This window comes from Peromyscus californicus, unplaced genomic scaffold, assembly GCF_007827085.1.
Source record: "Peromyscus californicus insignis strain IS unplaced genomic scaffold, ASM782708v3 Scaffold_15__1_contigs__length_86483966, whole genome shotgun sequence".
NCBI lineage: Eukaryota > Metazoa > Chordata > Mammalia > Rodentia > Cricetidae > Peromyscus > Peromyscus californicus.
In genome coordinates this window covers 76,283,026-76,301,570 of record NW_026294447.1, presented here as the reverse complement: position 1 = coordinate 76,301,570, position 18,545 = coordinate 76,283,026, and the positions used below count along the sequence as shown (strand labels likewise).

Sequence of the window (18,545 nt, the reverse complement as noted above, 5' to 3'; positions counted from 1 at the left end):
CTTGTTCACCTTGAGTTCTTTTTTTTAAAAATTATTTTTATTTTATTTTATGTGTATGAGTATTTTGCCTGCATGTATGTCTGTGCACCACGTGCATGCCTGGCATCCGAGGAGGTCAGAAGAGCGCATCAGATCTTCAGGGACTGGAGTTATAGATGATTATGAGTCACCACGTGGGTGCTGGGAATTGAACCTGGATCCTCTGGAAGAGCAGGCAGTTCACTTAACCACTGAGCCATCTGTCCAGCCTGATATTTTTTGTATTCTGAAGAATGCTATTATGGACAAGATTAAAGTTTGGCTCTAAGTGTAGGATGAAAGTCTAAATATTTAACAATGTTGAAGAGCACGGTGGATTTATTTGCTCCATAGGGTCAAATACCAAGGTCAGGGATCAAATGACTGTCCTGTTCCCTCATCTTGCACAGCCTCTCCTGCATGACAAAGCACCAGTGACGGAATGGAATGGAGGATGGCTTGTTATTACTTACCTTCATAAACTGCTGCAGCTCATACAGAATGTGGTAGTAGTTCTTCTTCTGCAGATGCTGGCAGGCGGCCATCAGGTATGTTCCCCAGCTCTCCAAGGTTGGATCAATGGATTCCAGTAGGTTTTCCAAAGTGTGTAACTTCCCACTTTTATAGCTCGGCTGGAAGATGCCTTCGATGAAGACTTCTGGAGGGCTTTCCTGGAGCAGGAGAGAAGGAAGGTAAAAAGCCACAAGCGTGGGACTGGTCCTGGCAGTCTAGGACTTGCTCTGAACCTCAGCATCCTCCTAGGGCAGTGCGTCCTCACCTCTGCATCACAGGTTCCTCTGAGAACCCCTCTCCAACGATGCTCCACTCCTTCCTTGAATGGCTCTCTACACTCACTGCTCTTCTTCCTCTCCTAGGATTTATCCCAATATCATTTTTGCCCCCAAATGCAATTGGCACTGCACGCAGCTAATAAGGAATCTCTACACTGTTAATTCTATCAGTTTCAGTTCTTTGTGGTGTTGAGGATCAAATCCAGAGCCTCTCACATGCTAGAAGACTGACTTACTGTCCCCAGTGGGCTCAGCAGCTTTTGACAGAATAATGACTTCCTCCTCCCTAAAAAACGTTAAGCTGATAATTTTCGTTTTTAATTGAGAAAAAATTTTCTTCACTAGAAACCAGCCTCTCTAGGTTTTCTTTCAACATCTCTGGGCACTCAATTTCCTTGGCTGGTTTCTCTCATCCGTGTAGGACTCTTTTTCTATCTCTACTTTCCTAGTGATGTTATCCAGTCTCGTGACTTTCCATGCTGTGTGTGATGATATCCACACCTTTATCTCCAGCCTGCTCATCTCCCTGGACTTCCTAAACTGCATCTCCTGTGGGACCCAGCTGCCTCTCAACATGACTTCCCACAAAGCCAACAAATCCAACACACAAAAACTGCATTCTTGATTGTTCTCCAAAACCTGCTCCTCCCACACTCTCCCCTTTCTCAGTCATGATACCATCCTTCCAGTAGCTCAGGTCAAAAGTCTCAGGACCATTTTTCTCCTCAAACTCTGATAAAAAACACATCAGCAGGTTCTACCACTGAAGCACACGCAGAAGCTGCCCACGTCTCACACCCACAAGGTGACGCACACCACCATCACGTTCACCTGGATTATCGAAAAAGCCCTCTCCATGCTCTACCATCTCCCACTCTGTCTCTTCCATAGAAAGTCAACAAATCCATTTTGTTGACACCTGAGTCGGATAAAGTTACTCTTCTGTTCATGATCTCTAGTGATTTTGCTTCTCATTAACTATACAGGCCAGATCCTCACAGTGTCTACATGTACTACATGATCTAGCTATTGCCTTCCCAATGGTACCCGACACTACCCTGTCCCCTTTTCTCCTGGCTTCAGCCACGCTGACCTCTGTATTTGCTACGTCCTCTGCCTGGAGCACAATTCCTCCAGTTGTTCTTGTGTCTTTCAGCCCTTTACTCAGATGCCACCTCCTCGGGCACCCCATCTAATATTTTGTAACCCTACTCTTCGTCTGCCTCCTCTGCTGCCCTGTCCCCTCTCTACCTTTAGGCCTCTGCCCTCTTCTGCCTCCCTCTCTTCTTTCATGCTCTTCCTCCTCTTCCTCTTTTGATACAGGGCCTTTCTACATAGTCCCGACTGTCCTGGAACTTGAAATATAGAGCAGGCTGGCCTTGAACTCACAGAACTCTGCCTGACTCTGCCTCCCAAGTGTGTGCTCCTGTTCTATGGATGTTTAACCTCTGTTATACTTGAAAGGATGAACAGAATTTCTCCCAAGAAAACAAGGAGGGGCAGGGCATTCTGGATAGATGGAACAGTGCATGAAGACTAATAAAGATAACAATGTTGACATTTTGGTGAGTCTGGAATATGGAGTATCAATAGCATTTGTGGTGAAAAAGAAATCAGAAATATGGGAGATAGATCTTGAGGTCCAGCTGCATGCTAAGGAGTTGGCTTTCACCCTAATGATTTGCGAAGGCCCTTTGGGGAGAGGGTGTGATGTGTAGGAAGTTTACACGGAGGGCAGTGTGACAGGAAAAGGAACACACAGAAACGCTAACACAGTAGGTGCTCAAGTGTCATTTTCGGTGCCTTCTTCTTTCTGCACCCCTGTTTGCATGAGGACAAAGGCGGGGCTCGTGAACAAGTTCGAGGGTAGCTGATGACGGGGACAAGGGAGCAGGCTTCCTTCCTGGCTTTGTCAACTGCAAAGCAAGGGCAGTGCTGCTGTCAGCTTCCACTCGGGCAACAAGATAAGCAGTGTACCTCTGGCTGCACTTATCCAAGGCAACAGGACCTGATGCTTTACACTCTCAGTCTGTACCTGGTAGAAACATCTTTACTTCCCAACTCACGTGGAGAGAGAGGGAAAGGGAATATTAAATTCCAAATAATCAGACTCATTCAACACAGTTCTTAAGACAAGGTTAGCAGCCGACACACGGTAGTAGCCACGCAACAGTCTCCCTTTCACTGTCCTGTAAGGGTCTGATTATGATGCTGGATTTCTCTTGGAGTCATCTAGAAGAAGTGTCTATTTGCAAACTAATGTTGGATGCTGTCCTGATTTAGTATGGCTGAACAACGTTAGTCTGGTAAGCTCCTTCAGTTTCCTATGGAATTTGGTAAATATCGGTCACTTTGTCAGAAAGTTACCATTGGAATGTTGAGATAAAATAGGAATTCCAGACCTAGGAGATAGCTCAGAGGGTAAGAGGTCTTGTTATGCAACCTGACCACTGACTTTGGTCCTTGGAACCATGCAATAAGCAGGCGCGTGTATCTGTAAGCTCAGGACCCCTATGGAGAGATGGGAGGCAGTGAAAGAAGCTTATGGGCCAGCTAGCCTAGAGTCTACAGAACAGTGCAGAGACAAGACTCCCCGCCTCAAAGGTGGAAGGTGAGAACTGACTTCTGCAAGTTGTCTTCTGACCCCACATGCACCATGGCCCTTGTGTACAGACACCCACCCCCCTCTAGATAAGTAAACAAAAGGGTAGTGACCAAGCAAGTAATGCTCTTGGTGATCTTGCCTCCAGTGGGAGGTGGCAGGGGAGTGAGAGAAAAACAAGGAGAGGCCGTGCTGCTTCCTCACGTACACACGTACACACTTGGGGTGCTCATCTCTGTAACAGCTCTAGGTACACACTCTCCTAGGCCAGGTGGAAACCAAGGGGTTCGGCGATGTGCCTGAGATTCCACGACTGCGCTGTGGGGGAAGGGATGGATTTGGTATTGCTGGTCAGGAGGGAAACTTGGGATGTCATTTAAGACTTGCAGACCTCATCAGATGACTGTATAGACCGAGCCTTTTTGACCTCACAGCTGGACACTGAGTTAAGTCTACGGGGGTGGTCAAGGCGGGCGGCCACTGCCCTCGGACCGCCGCGTCTGGGCGCCCCACCTTGTTGAGCAGGAACAGCAGGGCTTCCCGAAGGCAGTTGTGTCTCACGTAGAAGCTGACGATGGCCAGGTTGGTGCCGTAGTCGTGCAGGTAGAAGAGGCACTCCTGGTAGTAGGTGTTGCTCATGATCTTTCCCTCAGGAATCACCTCGAGGGAGAGGCTCTGGGTTCGCAGGGTGGCTTCCAGTTCCCTCAGGGTGGCGAAGTAATCGTCATCCTGCTGGCAGGAAAAGAGGATGTGAGAGAAAAGGTGGAAAGCACTGAGTCTGCGCAGCCGCTAGAGGCGGGCGGAGGCCCACGTGCCTCTATGTGAGGCCTGAGGGACATTTAACAGGGTGGAGGAAAAATACTGCGGTTTTAGGAGTAGAAAAACAGGTAGGACACAAAATTCTCTCCAATAGGGTACCACTCAAGTTTCATTCAAAAGCATAAACACAAGAAATTTAGTTCCATTTTTGTTGTTTATTGAGACAGTCTTCCTGTGTTACCCAATTTGGCTTTGAACTCCAGGGCTTAAGAAGTTAAGAAGCGGTTCTCCCTCTTCCAACCCCCACTCCCATCCCCAGCTTCCAAGCAGTGTGGACTAGAGGCGTGCATCACTAGGCCTGGCTCTCAACAAATCTTAACACTCGATGGGCTGTGGCAGTGTGCACAAGGCTGAGATCTAGGATTCATGAGTTCAAGGCTGTTCTGGATTATACAAAATAAAGCCAGGGACTGGGAGATGGCTCAGTGGTCAGAGTGCTGTAAGTCTGTGGACCCTAGCACCCCCGTCAAGGATGGCATACTGGTGTGCATCTATCACCCAGTGTTCAGATAGGCAGATTCTAGGGGCTAGGGGCTAACCGGAGAGTTAGTCTACTGGAAACAGTGAGTGCCAGGTTCAGTGACAGACCCTGTTTGGAAAGAAAACGAAGTGGAGTGTGGCAAGATGGTTCTGCCAGTAAAGGCATCTGAAACCAGCCTGACCTTTGAACTTGATCCTGGGAGCTCACTGGTGGGAGGCAAGAACTGACTCTGCAAGTTGTCCTCTCACCTCCATGAGTGTATGGGCTCAGGCACATACACACACTCAAAACAAATGTAAAGAGTGATAGAAGAAGACTGTTAACAGCAACCTCTGCCCTCCACACATGCAAGAATAGGTGAGTACACATGTATACACACGAATACACTACAATACACTCAATGCACAAACTGAAAAAATGAATAACCCCCCCAAAAAAATTGAATATTAAAACTAAGTAATCTGGGTATGTGATTTTGACTTTTTTTGTACCTCTATAGTTTCTTTTAAAATATTGACTTTGGGTTACTTATCTAACCATATAGTCACTTATTTAACTACACATCACACACACACACACACACACACACACACACACACACACACACACACACCAGCCTAGCAGCCTCTGAGTCCAAACCTGCACTATGAACTGAACTGAAGCCAGTCCTCTCCCTGGATTCTTACTGTTCCTAGCCTCTTACTGGATGGGCACTGTGCCTGCTTTGCTCTTACCAAGGACACGAGGGGTCTCACTGTGGACTCCAGGTACTCAACCACGTCCTGGACAAGCCTTGAGCCATGACTCAACTGATTGAGGTCAAGGGGAGGCTTCAGGCAGCGACTGAACTTCTCCCGTGCAGCAGTGAGGTTCCCAGCTTTGAGGCAGGCCATGCCCCAGGCATGCCACGCCCCTGTGGAATCAAGCCCGGTCTTGGTAGAGACCTGGAGGAAAAAATTGCTCCATCTGTGAGAAGTGTCTACATTCAGGTCTAGGAGTCTTCCCAAGCCATTCTGTTCCTTTGCCCCAACCACCTGCCCACCCTCCACGTGCTGTAATTCTCACACTGGCAAGCTGGTTGTGCCCTGGATGCATCCATGATCCGGACAATGGAGAGATGGCGAGGCCCGTTTCCAAGGCTGAGCAAAGGCCATTCGTGACAGAGGGGGAGGGTAGAAGGATGCTTTATCTTTGCCTCACCTCAACACCCAGTTGGTAGTACTCAGCTTCCAGGAGCTGGTTCCTCAGTCTGGTTACTGCAGCTGGCTGCAAGATCTGGTCTAGAGATGGCACATGACGATAGGCAGCAGTGACTAAGATATGCAGGACGTCTACTTTGCTGATGTAACTACAGGGAGAAAGAGGGCACCGCAAATGAGGCCGTGTGGAGTTCTGGAGCAATCGTTGCTTGAAGGTTCCACACCTTTAGCATCTTCAATGTTAATTGTGATCATGAGACTAGGTACTCCAAAGGTTCTAGAGTCAGACTCTTTTAACCCCACTTCAAACTTAATAGCTCTGAGACCTACCTCAACTCACTCACCTGTTAAGTGGATATAAAGCAGAAATTTTTAAGTATAAAATGAAATGTGTCAAATGAAGAGCTTCGGATAGCGTCTGGAACTTTGGTAGCACTTGTTAGTTTATGTTTGAGTAGGGATGCCCTGGGTTTCTGTCTGAGACAAGGCCTCTACATTGAATACTGGAGCTCACAAGTTACCCATTTGCTTTTGGCTCTTTGGAAACTTACTTGGTTTCAAGAGAATATGGAACAAGAATCATTGACTCAGGCTGGAGAGATGGCTCACCAGTTAGAAACACTGGCTGCTTTTCCAGAGGACCTGGGTTTGGTTTTTAGCACCCACATGATGGCTCACAATCTCCTGTAACTTCAGTTTCAGGGGACCTGACACCATCTTCTGGATTCTGTGGGCACCTGGCACACTTGTGGTACACATACACACACAGACAAACATTCGTGCATATAAAATAAAAATCATTCTTCAGAAACAAAAAACAACACCCACTGACCCACATTCCTGGTCTGGACAGTGGAGCCGGCACCAGCAGAGGTACCTTGGCCCCTTCGAGTCTGGGCTCCTGGACTTCAGATTCTCTCTCTCCCATGCCAAGAGTGGCCTTCCTTATATCCCACTGACAATCTCACTCCTTACCCCTTTGGCAAGCTTACTCCTGATACCCGAGGACTGGAAAAACCTTATCGATACAGAGTCCGGAGGGCTACACCATTCATTTGGCCTGCTGTGGCAAGCTCACACCCACGGTTCCTGGCTCTGTCTCAGAACTACAGCAGAAAACCTGTGGCTCCTGACTCGTCTGCTTAGCAGTTTTCTTGGATTCCACACCTTTAGTGATACGAAAGGACAGTGTGTAAAATCAGATTCGAAGCCATACTATAACTCTCCATTTGGAAAACGAAAACATTTGAACTAGATGATGTGTTTTTTGTTTGTTGGTTTTGAAATACATTCATTTTTATCTGTTTATCCATCAGAAGGGGACATAGTTAAAAACACAATAATTTGGTTTGTATGGTAATATACAGCAGAGAAGAGTCCTCTCCCATGGAGAAAATGACATGAAGTCATCATACAAATGTATGTGAATGTAGGGTGAGGGAGAAAGAAGGTATGATTTCAAGTCAGTGCTGTAAATCGTCCAGGAATCCCACAACTGCTTGCAGGGGTGAGAACTCTGTGGGAGTGAGGGCTTCCTCCATCTCCGCCACCCATAGGGGCCCATGGGGTTAGCAGCCTTGTCTGAGGCTCGAGTGTTAAAAGGTGATGGAGTAGGCCTGTGCTCTGAGCTTGAGGGAGACATTTATGCTTCAAAGCACTCTCTGTCCCTGGCTCCCGAGGCTGTTGGGAACTGGTGCTGGCCTCACTTCGTGAGTCATGTATCTGGGTGGGTAAGGAGGAATTAGGAGTTTTTATTGTCAGGTTAATGAATGGAGTCAAAGCAGGTTGCGCAGGAATCTGAGGGAGAACAGAGGTCTGAGCACCAGTCACATCTTCCCTATTTCCACAGATGACTCACAATCCTACCATGAATCAGGAGCCCACTGCTTCCCCAATTAAAAAAAACAAAACAAAACATTTCTTTCTTCTTGTGTGTGTGTTGGAGCATGCTGGTGCTACAGCATGTGTGTGGAGGGCACAGGGCTTGTGGGAGTTGGTTCTCTCCTTCCACCATGTGGGTCCCAGAGATCAACTTCAGGGAGTGAGGCGTGGTGGCCCCAAAATGTTTTTATAGACTCTTTATCCAGAAGTCCTAGAGGTCACAGTCAAGACTGGGGTGGAGTTCTGTGTAAGGTTAATCACTAAAAACCAGAGAGTTCCACAGACACAAAAGCTACTTCCCTAAATGACTTTAATGACAAATTATCTAGTTAAGGTGTAAGCAGGGAAACCACGTGCTGGCTAGTTTTATGTCAACTGGACAGAAGCTGGATTGATTTGGGAAGAGGGACTCTCAATTGAGAAAATACCTCCAGAAGATGGGCCTAGACAAGTCTGTAGGGTATTTTCTTGACTAATGATTGATGTGGGTGGGCCCAGCTCACTGGGGGAGGTGCCACTCCTGGACAGGTGGTCCTGGGTGGTAGAAGAAAGGATGTGCAGTGTAGTAAGCAGTGTTCCTCTATGGCCTCTGCTTCAGTTCCTGCCTCCAGGTTCCTGCCCTGACTTCCTTCTGGGATGGACTGTGATGTGGAACCGTATGCTGAATAAGCCCTTTCCTCCCAGAATTGCTTTTAGTCATGGTGTTTTGTCATAGTAATAGAACGCAAATGAACACAATCTGTTTTTGAGGGTTTTGAAAAAGAAAAGGACATAGGCTGACAAAGGGCGAGGACAACCAGGTACTTATAGTTCATTAACACCAAAATGAGATGCATTGTTAGAGAGGATGGGAAGATGAAAAGTCATAGTAGGGTCAGAAGAGGAAGCCAGATAAAAACTGCCACCAGGTAGAAGAATGGAGGCTCACCTGGCGGCAGTGGTGCACGCCTTTAATACCAGCACTCGGGAGGCAGAGCCAGGCGGATCTCTGTGAGTTCGAGGCCAGCCTGGTCTACAGACAGAGCGAGATCCAGGACAGGCACAAAAACTACACAGAGAAACACTGTCTCGAAAAACAAAAGAAATAAAGAAAGAAAGGAGGCTCATTCTTATGTACCTGTCACAAAGCGCCAAGTCCTGGCTTTGGCCAGCCTTGACAAACATCATCTTGGCGCTGAAGAGCAGCTGCTTCATGATGTCTATGAGCAGCCCTGCATCCAGCTCTGGGTTGGTGAGGCCCTTGGACAGCTGGCAGCAGTGCTCGATCAGCTGGTGACCGCAGGCAATGCTGTCTCGGTGCAGGTTCAGGATGGCGATGCACAGGGAGGCGCTGGGGGCCTGCTCAGGGCAGGAAGGGAGAACAAGACAGTGAGAGCGTTGTTGAAAAGGCCGCTGTGTGGCAGAAATCACCATTCCCACTTCAAAAGGCTGGAAACCACTGCAGGAAGAAACCGCATAGTCCACAGCAAAGCAGAAGCAGAGCCAGCCACATTTCAGATGCTCAAGGTTTCATTGCCGGAGCTCTGGCTGCTAGGTTTTGTCACACTGTGGAAAGAGGACAGTTATGTCTACGATTCCTACTTCTTTTTTTTGAGACATAGTCTCCACATAGCCATGGCTGTCTGGGAACTCACTTCCTACTTCTTGACAATATCCACAGGTGGCCTCCTTTTTCTGGTCTCCTGTCCCACAATTGCAATCATGCTTGTTCTTTTCAGTGGCTTAGATGACAACAGTCACTCACTTAGCTGAAGTCACCGTTTCAAGTCCTGAACACGCTGCTGCCAGATCAATAACTCTAAAGCATATCTGTAAAATTTCCTAGGTGCTCATGCCTATCAAATAGTCATTTCTTACCTAAGAATTCATAGTTTTATATATAAATAGTCTTTCTCAATCTTACCACATTACCAATACTTCATCAATACTATCTTCTGATGTCCTAATCATGCCCTGTGATTTTTGACTCAGTGCCTTGGCTCAGATATTTTAGTTTAGTTTTGTTGTTGTGGTGGTGTGTATGTGTTTGTGTTGTGGTTATGCATTCGTGTGAAGGTGTGCATATGCACTTGTGTGTGCATGTGTGTGTCAAGGCCAGAGGTTGACATTGGGTATCTTCCTGAATGGCTCTCCATCTTATTTTTTTTGGAGTCAGGGTCTCTCACTGAACCTGGAACTTGTTGATTCAGCTAGAGCTTGCTAGGCAGCAAGCCCCAGGGTTCTGCCTGTCTCTGCCTCCTCAGGGCTGGGACTATATAAGCACATGATGTTGCACTTGGTTTTTTTTTTTTTTTGGTGGATGCTGGGATCCAAACTCAGGTTCTCATGCTTGCATGAGAAGCACTTTACCATTGACTGAGCCATCTCCCCGTTCCCCCACACAGTTCAGTTTGTGCCCTCTCCTTCCCCTACTTTCACCCCCTTGCAATTCCGAATTTCTGCTCACCACACTCTTACCCCTCTTCCTGGTTTCTTCCTGTACATTTCGCGAGATGTTCCTCATATTCTGCCTAACTGGTTTACTTGTTGTAGCTCTCATATAATTGTATAATAAGCAAGCAAGGACCAGGCTGTAGTTAGAACCTCTGTATTCCCTGTTATACTGTTAGACGTCATAAAGAAACTCAAGTGACCATCACATTTTATTGTTATTACCTGCTCATAGTAAAATTCACTCCGAACCAGCTCATTTTCTTCCTCATTTAGACTCAAGATCCATTCCACCTCAGCTGCTTTGGGGACTCTCACCACAGCTGAATATGGAGGGCTTTCATTCTTAGAGCTGTCTGAAACTAAAGAAGGGAGCTGTCAATCACATGTCAGTCACTCGGTGGTCATGCAGACTGACAAGCTGGTGCGTGTCACAGGCAGACATCTACCTGCTGTCTGAGGGTCCCTTTCTCTCTCCTTGGTCCCTTTTCTTTCCTTTTTAAAAGATTTGTTTACTTGTTTGTGTGTGTGCCTGCAGGACTTTATGTGTACCATGTGTCTGCTTGTACCCGCAGAGGCCAGAAGAGGGCATCAGATCTCCTGGAATTAAGAGTTACAGGCAGTTGAGTTACTCAGTTTGGGTGCTGGGAACCAAACCTGGGTCCTCTGCAAGAACAGTAAATGTTCTTAACTGCTAAGACATTTTTCTAGCACCCTCCCCACTTCCCTTTTGTTTTCTTTAAGAAACGCCATTAGATACTTCAGGTCCTCTTCCCCAGGCATAGGTCTGGGATAAATGTCACAGTATTTGTGACATGACTGATGCTTCACACAAGAAACCCTGAAAGATATGGCTCAACCGTTGGCTACTCCAAAAAAACTAACCTGCTGTGGAAAGATATTGGCCAAACTGTTAACAGTGATCATCTGAGGGTAAGGACAAAGAACTGGATGACAGGACAATGGAGGAGGGGAGCGGGCGTGCAGCAGATGGGGTAGCTTACAATAGATAAGCACCGAATTCATTGGTCCTTGGCTTTCCTGGTGCTGGAAGCTAATGGGCCTTGAGAACGGTTAATGTGAAGAATGTCAAGGGAAACAGCGATAGAAAAGCCACCAAGTGGACTGAGGTGCCATATGGCTATCAGCTGAGGCTGGTGCAGTGGCAAGGGAGCCAACTCCTGCCCATACACAGAGCCGCAGAGAATGCAGTCGGGCCTTACCTTCTGACTGGCACGGGCTCTCCTCTGGTGCACTAGAAACACAAAGAAAAACGAAATGCCTCAACCACTGCTTCTCTGCTTTGGCTTAGTGAACGACAGCAACATTTGCTCTATCGGTCACTGATCAGGGGATCAATCACGCATTAACTCTTTCTCTCCCCCACTGGTCACAACCATCTCTTGCCCTGCTCTCTCCACTTTATCTCTTACATAGCCATTTAAATGTCCCCATCTCTCTGTGTCTGAGGGGGACCGCACCATTTTTTTTTTTTTTATTGGCAGTAACTCTCTGATTTTGACTACCTAGCCTCTGCTTGTCGCTGTAGCAAGAGTTCAAGAATTCAAATCTGGTCTCATTCTGCTCCTGCTGAAGAATCCTTCAGAAGCTGCTCAGGTTGAAAGGACTCCACATTCACAGCTGAGGAGAAAGGTCCTTGAGACCTGCCCTGACTATCTCTTTAGCGATCTCCTTTCACCCATGCCCTGTCCTCAAGCTGTGAAGGTCCCCTTGCTCCACCATCAGCTCTGGTCAGCTTCTACTGGTGCCACCAAGGATCAAGTTTAAAATGAGTACAAAGGGCATGCTGGCCAACCTCAGTCCATGATGGCACCAGGGAGCAAGCCCAAGTCTTGTGCCAGTGTTTAGGTCTTCTGGATTCAGCTGCCAGCTTTAATATAGGGTTCGCTGATCAGAACCCTATCCTGCCACCTCCCTACTCACAGCTCCTCAAATGGTCAATTTCTTCTCCTGCCTCTCTCTGCCTTTGATGTGTCTCTCCGACCTCTGGGCATAATGTTTCTTTTTCGCTCTGTTCCTTTTCAGGTTTCTTTCCTACCAACTCCTCATTCTCGAAGACTCATTTCCTGGGGTCCCCTCCAGGAAACTCTCCCGACTATCTGGCCAATCTGTGTGTACAGTCATCACTGTACTTACCCAACCACTTTGTACTGTGTTTATTGGCTGTCTCTCTTTAAAGGGGCTCCTTTAGGGTAATTAACTACTGCAGAGTGACCGCTGGTAAAAGAATCCCCATCAATATTGACTGCTCACTTACAACCCAGTAAGGACGGTGTTTGGGTAACCCCTGTCCTACACCTGACAGAGGAAGGCACAACGTGATAGGTTAGGGTTTCAGGAACTGTACAATGTGTATGGCATGTCTTCCTTCCTATGCAATCAACACTCATTATGGCAAATAATGGCCCACACTGCTAATGAGTAGAAGAAAAAAATCTAGTTAAGTTTGCTAAGTGAAATAAAACATAAGAATCTAAAGCAATATTGCTTTTGTATGGATGATTTCCCCCAGGTGCCCTACGAGCCTTACACTTCCCACTCTCATTGAGAAGTAGTAGGAAAAAATCCAAGTCAGAAAACAACGTCTTCATCCATCTGCCTTGCCAGAAGGAGGGGCAGGTTCTGAAATGTATCTGGAAGTTAACCATATGTAAGAAAGTGTAAGGGCTGGTCTAGGAGTCACCAGCCAGGAGGATTACTCAGTTTAGAGCTGAAGCAAATGAGCCCAAACATTCAGTGGGTGTGGACAGGTCCTGAGTCCAACTGGAGCCACATGAAGCTGGAGTGACCAGGAAGCAGGAGAGGTGGCCGAGTGAGATCGTGACCTCAGTGTGTGGAACAGCCAAGGACCAGAGTGTCTTGGTTTCAGAAAAACCAGCCTGCAAGAACTCTGAACACTTCCTTCTCATCCCTACTTCCCATGCAGAAGCTTCTCTGACAAGGTCATTCTGTAAGCATTTCACAGTACAGTTAACGACGCTGCCAGTGTGCATGTTAAACAACATCTCTGTGAGTGTAACAGGTTCAATACACTGCCCAGTGGGAGTGCCAGGAATGTTAGGACCCTGGGGTGATGACAGCGGTCCAGCCGGCATCAGCCCTGCTGCAGACACTCACTCTTTGTTGTAGTAACCGTAGCACTGGTCACACACGCGTGCAGGGTTTTCTCTGCAGCCGTCCACCACCATTTTCTTAGTGGAGCAGGAACCACACACTAGACGCCCACAGCGGCGACAGTGATGACGCCTGTTAAACTGAGGACAGTCAACGGAAGGAAAGGGGAGGGATGAAAGTGAGATTACTGCCCGTACATGTATACTTGGTTTTTGTCAACCATGCCTTATTAAGAATACCAGGCACTTGGGTTTTCACTGAAAATGAGCTAGTACACTAGCCCTGGTCCTCAAAAAGTCACGTTTAGGGGATTGGGGATTTAGCTTAGTGCACAAAGCCCTGGGTTTGATCCTCAACGCCTCCTCCTTCTGTTGGAGGCCAGCTCTGACCTGTGAAGGGTTCTTTGGGTGGGGAGGAGAGAGGAATGAGGAAGTAATAGTAGAAATACAGACGGAGACAAAGACAGAGACACAGGATAGCTTCGGGAGGGCCCTGGGTTGATATCCAGTCCTCTTGAGATTTATTCTAATGGACCTTTTTATACACTACCAAGGGGACCCCCTTTCAAGATCAAAGCACAACGTACAGCCAAGTGTAGACCCATCCAAACACCTGGTAACCATGCCCCTGGCCAAATCATCCAATTATGCAGCCCTGATGGGCAAAGCAAGCTCAGACTTTCTGACCTTAAGTAAGGCCTTACTAGGGAGCCTCTGTGGGTCCCCACACCCTTCCCCATACACACAAAAGAAAAGAAAAACAAAACAAACAAAAGCCTTCCAAACTGAGGGACAAGTGTTCCAAGTCCTGGGCAGTCTGCCGTCAACGGCTCCTAAGAAGGGCGGCTCCAAAGCAACATTTGGAGACATTCCGAAAAGCAACAGGAGGGTGGGCATGGTCGCTCACACCTATAATCCCACCACTTGGGAGGCTGAGGCAGGAGGATTGCTGAGACTCTGAGGCTACCCTGGGCTAAACAGAGAGTTCTAAGCCAGCCTGAACTATAGCAAAACCCAGGAGGGGACCCCGGAATCCTGCTCTCTTGACCATTTGGCAAAATAACTGCTGAGCTCCTTCTGAATGTGGCCATAGTGCAGGGGACTGGAGACTGGGGAAACGGGGTGCTGAAACAGTGACTGAAGCATAGCTGAGGCCTCCTAGGAGCTCGTGGTCTGTGCGGACAGCGGATCTTCACTGAAAATAGCTAATCTTCATTATTAACAGATTCCACGTTTAGTAAGCCAAATACAAATTTGAAAATTCAGTAAGGAAGAAGAGCTCTGCTTAGCCAGTGAGGATCATGCTTCCATAGCTGATGATGGTAAAGTGAGAAGGCAGCCTTTACCAAGTGGTTTAGGACATTAAAAGTTTAAAGCTTTTTTATAGTTTCATTTATGTGTCTTTGTCTTTGGGTAGGGGGTTGTGCATGTGAGATCGGTGTCCAAAGAGGCTAGAAGAGGGCACAAGATCCCCTAGAACTGGAGTTACAAGAAGTTGTGAGCTGCCTGGTATAGGTGCTAGGAGCTGAACTCAGGTCTTCTGTAAGAACAGCAAGCATTCTTAACCACTGAGCTATCTCTCCAGCATCTATGTATGTATGTATGTATGTATGTATGTATGTATGTATCTACCTATCTATCTATCTAACTAGGCAGTGTCTCTTGTAGCTCAGGCTGGCCCCAAACTCACTACATCACTGAGGATGACCTTGAACTGCTGATCCTCCAGCCTCTACCTCCTGAGTATGGGAGCTATAGATGTGGATCATCACATCCATTTTAAGTGGTACTGGGACTGAACCTGTGGCTTTGTCCATGGTAGGCCATCACTCTACCAAGTGAGCTGCATACAGAGGCCCCTCCAACTATTTTTGTTTTTAAGGAAGTATTGCTTCATTTAATTTCTGGAGGTTGATAATCATTCTGTACTCTTCCATAGATGAAGAGATACAGAGAAATTACATCACTACTGCTGACATCAGTGCTGAACTGATCCTCTAGACAGGTGCTGGTATTAACTGTGCTATCATATGCAATCATATGTAGTTTTAACAGGTCCATGAGCCAACTCACATGTCATCTGTAGCTTATAATAGGCTTATGAGATAAAAATGTTTATAGTCACATTGCTATTAGGAAGTACAGCTGAGGGGGCTGGAGAGATGGCTCAGAGGTTAAGAGCACTGCCTGTTCTTCCAGAGGTCCTGAGTTCATTTCCCAGCAACCACATGGTGGCTTACAACCATCTATAACGAGAGATCTAGTGCCCTCTTCTGACGTGCAGGCATGCATGCAGATAGAACACTGTATACATAAATAAATAAATAAATCTTAAAAAAAAAAAAAGGAAGTAGAGCTGAGGAATTGAGTCTTCTTTCTTCTGAATTAGTATATATAACCCACTACCAGGTCACTGTCTTATTGTGAAAGACCTAGGAACTAAATATGAAATCTCCAAAGACTTGGTGACTCCTGCCTGTCTTTATTATCCAATGAGAATGCCATTTTTATAATTTAATTAATTTATATTTTATAATTTATAATTTAATTAATGCCAGTTTTATAATTTAAGGCTATTTGAGGATGCCTACTTCATAAATGGATCCTGAAAACACACTCAGGTCAGGTCAAAGGTAGATCCAGTCATAGGTTTGGCGATCTGAAAACATCACGGTCCTCTTGGGGACAGGTGACCGTGAACTCAAGCTCACAACCTGGCACTTTGCTTTTCTTTCCCTGGAGTGCTGCTGAGGAAGGATGCTGCTTACCATCGTGAAGTGCTCTCTGCAGCAGACCATACAGGTGCTCTCAGTCTCATCTGGGACCCACTGATCCCTGGCAGGGGGTGCTTCTGGGGGCACAAACTCCAGCAGCGGCTGAGTCTGAGGGGAAGTCCTCTCCTTGGGACTGGGGGAACGGACTAAGGCACTTCCTGGAGTGAGAAGTCAGAGAAAAAAATCTCCTAAGTGAAAGGAAAGACTGAATTTTACGATTTTACAAGGCTCTCCTGGAGTGATCGATCCAGGTGATAATCAGTGGCTGCTTGAGTCACAAAAGAGAGACAGGTGTCATTGTGTGTCCCCCATTGGAAATGTACAGCAAAATCTATCAAATATGATTAATCAAAACCATTAAGCCTTGCGGGGGGCGGGGTGGTGGTGGTGGTGGCGGGGGGCAGTGATGGTTCAGTGGGTAAAAGGTGCTTGCTGACAAACCTCATGGCCTGAGTTTGATCCCCGGGAACCACACTGGAAGAGGGAGAGAGCTGACAAGTGCTACAGCGTATCATTTAATCATTTAACAATGAAAAGAAATGCAACTTACAAAACACTAAGCCCACACTGAGCTAAGCCTTAGATCTCACTACCAGTGCACTGGAAACTTAGGGGCACAGACCCTTATTGTCATAAAAGGAAGTCAGCAAAGTCTAGCGTGTGGGCCAGGGGTGGTGGCGCACACCTGTGATCCCAGCACTTAGGAGACAGATGCAGACTGAACTCTGAGTGCGAGGCCAGCCTGGTCTACAGAGTGAGTTCCAGGACAGCCTGGGCTGCAAAGAGAAACTCTGTCTCAAAAAAAAAAAAAAAGAAATCCAGCACTTGGGATAAATGGCCTAGTTTCTTTCATAAAGAGGTGGGGCTGACCAATTAATTAAAACAGATGTGAGATACTTTAGCCAAATGTCACGTGTGGATGTTATTTGGAACTGGATTTAGAATCAAAACAACTGTAAACAAACAAACAACAGGATGTGACAACTGAGGATATTTCAATATTGACTAGATATTTGATAACAATCATTTTTAATTTGAGTTGAGGTCCAATAATAGCATTGTGGTTTGATTTTTTTAAAAGATTTTATTTTATTTCACATTATGTGTGTGTCTATGTGTGGGTATACACACATGTGAGTGCAGGTGCCTACAGAATCCAGAAGGGGGTGCTAACTCCCCTGCAGCTGGAGTTACCACCAGTTGTGAGTCACCCAGTGTGGGTTCTGGGAACTGAGCTTGGGTCTTTTGCAACAGGAGTCCATGCTCTCAGCAGCTCAGCCATCTCTCCAGCTCTCAATGGTTTATACTGTAAAAGCATTTGCCTTTTGGGAATTTATAACAGCATACTTACAAGTGAAATAATGTATATCTGAGATCTTTTTGAAAACAACCCATTAGAAGGATAGGCACACAGACGAAACAAGAACACACACACACACACACACACACACACACACACACACACACACACACACACACCAAAGCTGCTCGAGTTGCCTCAAAGCTGTTTAAATACCCAGGGTCTGGGCCCTCCCTTCAGGCCTACAGGTTATTGTGAAGCATGGCCAGGAAACGGCAGGGTTTTTGCTTTACGGTATCTAAGATTTCTATTGTCTAGAAGAGCAATTTCACCACCCATAGAAACTGAGGAGAGCTGAAAACAGTGCTTCTTAGCAGTGCCCAGAGTCCTGCTCTCTTCACTGTTCGGCAAAACAACTGCTGAGCCTTTTCTAAATAAGGGTCATCGTGCAGCAGGCTGGAGACTGGGAAAGAAGGGTGAGGTGGAAAGGTGACAAAGCCTAATTCAGGCCTCCAAGGAGGCCTGTTGTGCGGACACCAGAATTTTCATGAGGGCTAACTATAGCTAATCCTCCTCAGTAACAGATTCCACATTTATAATGTTTCTAGTCACCTAATGTGCAACCTCAGAATCAATACTCTTGTGCTGGCTAGTTTTGTCAACTCGGCACAAACTAGAGTCACATGGGAAGAGGGACGGTCCCTCAATTAAAGAACTGCCTCCCTTAGACTGCCTGTGGGCACGTCTGTAGGGTCTTTTCTGGATTAATGATTGGGGTGTGTGTGTGTGTGTGTGTGTATGTATGTGTGTGTGTGTGTGTGCAGTCCAGCCCACTGTGCCACCCTTGGGCATATGGTCCTGGGCTGTATCAGAAAGCAAGCTGAGTAGGCCATGGAGAGCAAGCCAGTAAGCAGTGTTCTCCATGGTCTCTGCTTCAGTTCCTGGTCTAACTTCCCTCAGTGATGACCTGCTACCTGGAAGTGTAAGATAAAGGAAACCCCTTCCTTCCTTCTCAAGCTGCTTTTGGTAAGTATTTTACGGCAGTCTCAGAAGCAAACTAAGACAACTCAAAATCAATGCTCCCTCGGCGATTACAGCTACTTGTGGGCATGTCTG

General features: G+C 46.8%; 1 protein-coding gene across 6 annotated transcripts in view; it reads right to left on the bottom strand.

The window, feature by feature from the left end:
- Zfyve26 (zinc finger FYVE-type containing 26) overlaps window positions 1-18,545 on the bottom strand; it is a 64,700-nt gene that overhangs the window by 9,394 nt on the left and 36,761 nt on the right. For 5 of the 6 annotated variants that reach the window (XM_052739455.1, XM_052739460.1, XM_052739458.1 and 2 more), the window contains 9 exons: window positions 16,124-16,287; window positions 13,360-13,496; window positions 11,445-11,476; window positions 10,447-10,583; window positions 8,909-9,129; window positions 5,912-6,059; window positions 5,446-5,655; window positions 3,925-4,143; window positions 492-689 (listed from right to left, as the gene is read on the bottom strand). In XM_052739455.1, coding sequence (XP_052595415.1) covers window positions 492-689; window positions 3,925-4,143; window positions 5,446-5,655; window positions 5,912-6,059; window positions 8,909-9,129; window positions 10,447-10,583; window positions 11,445-11,476; window positions 13,360-13,496; window positions 16,124-16,287 — 1,466 coding nt within the window. The remainder of the gene's footprint in view (window positions 1-491; window positions 690-3,924; window positions 4,144-5,445; window positions 5,656-5,911; window positions 6,060-8,908; window positions 9,130-10,446; window positions 10,584-11,444; window positions 11,477-13,359; window positions 13,497-16,123; window positions 16,288-18,545) is intronic. The other variant, XM_052739459.1, reaches the window with a different exon arrangement.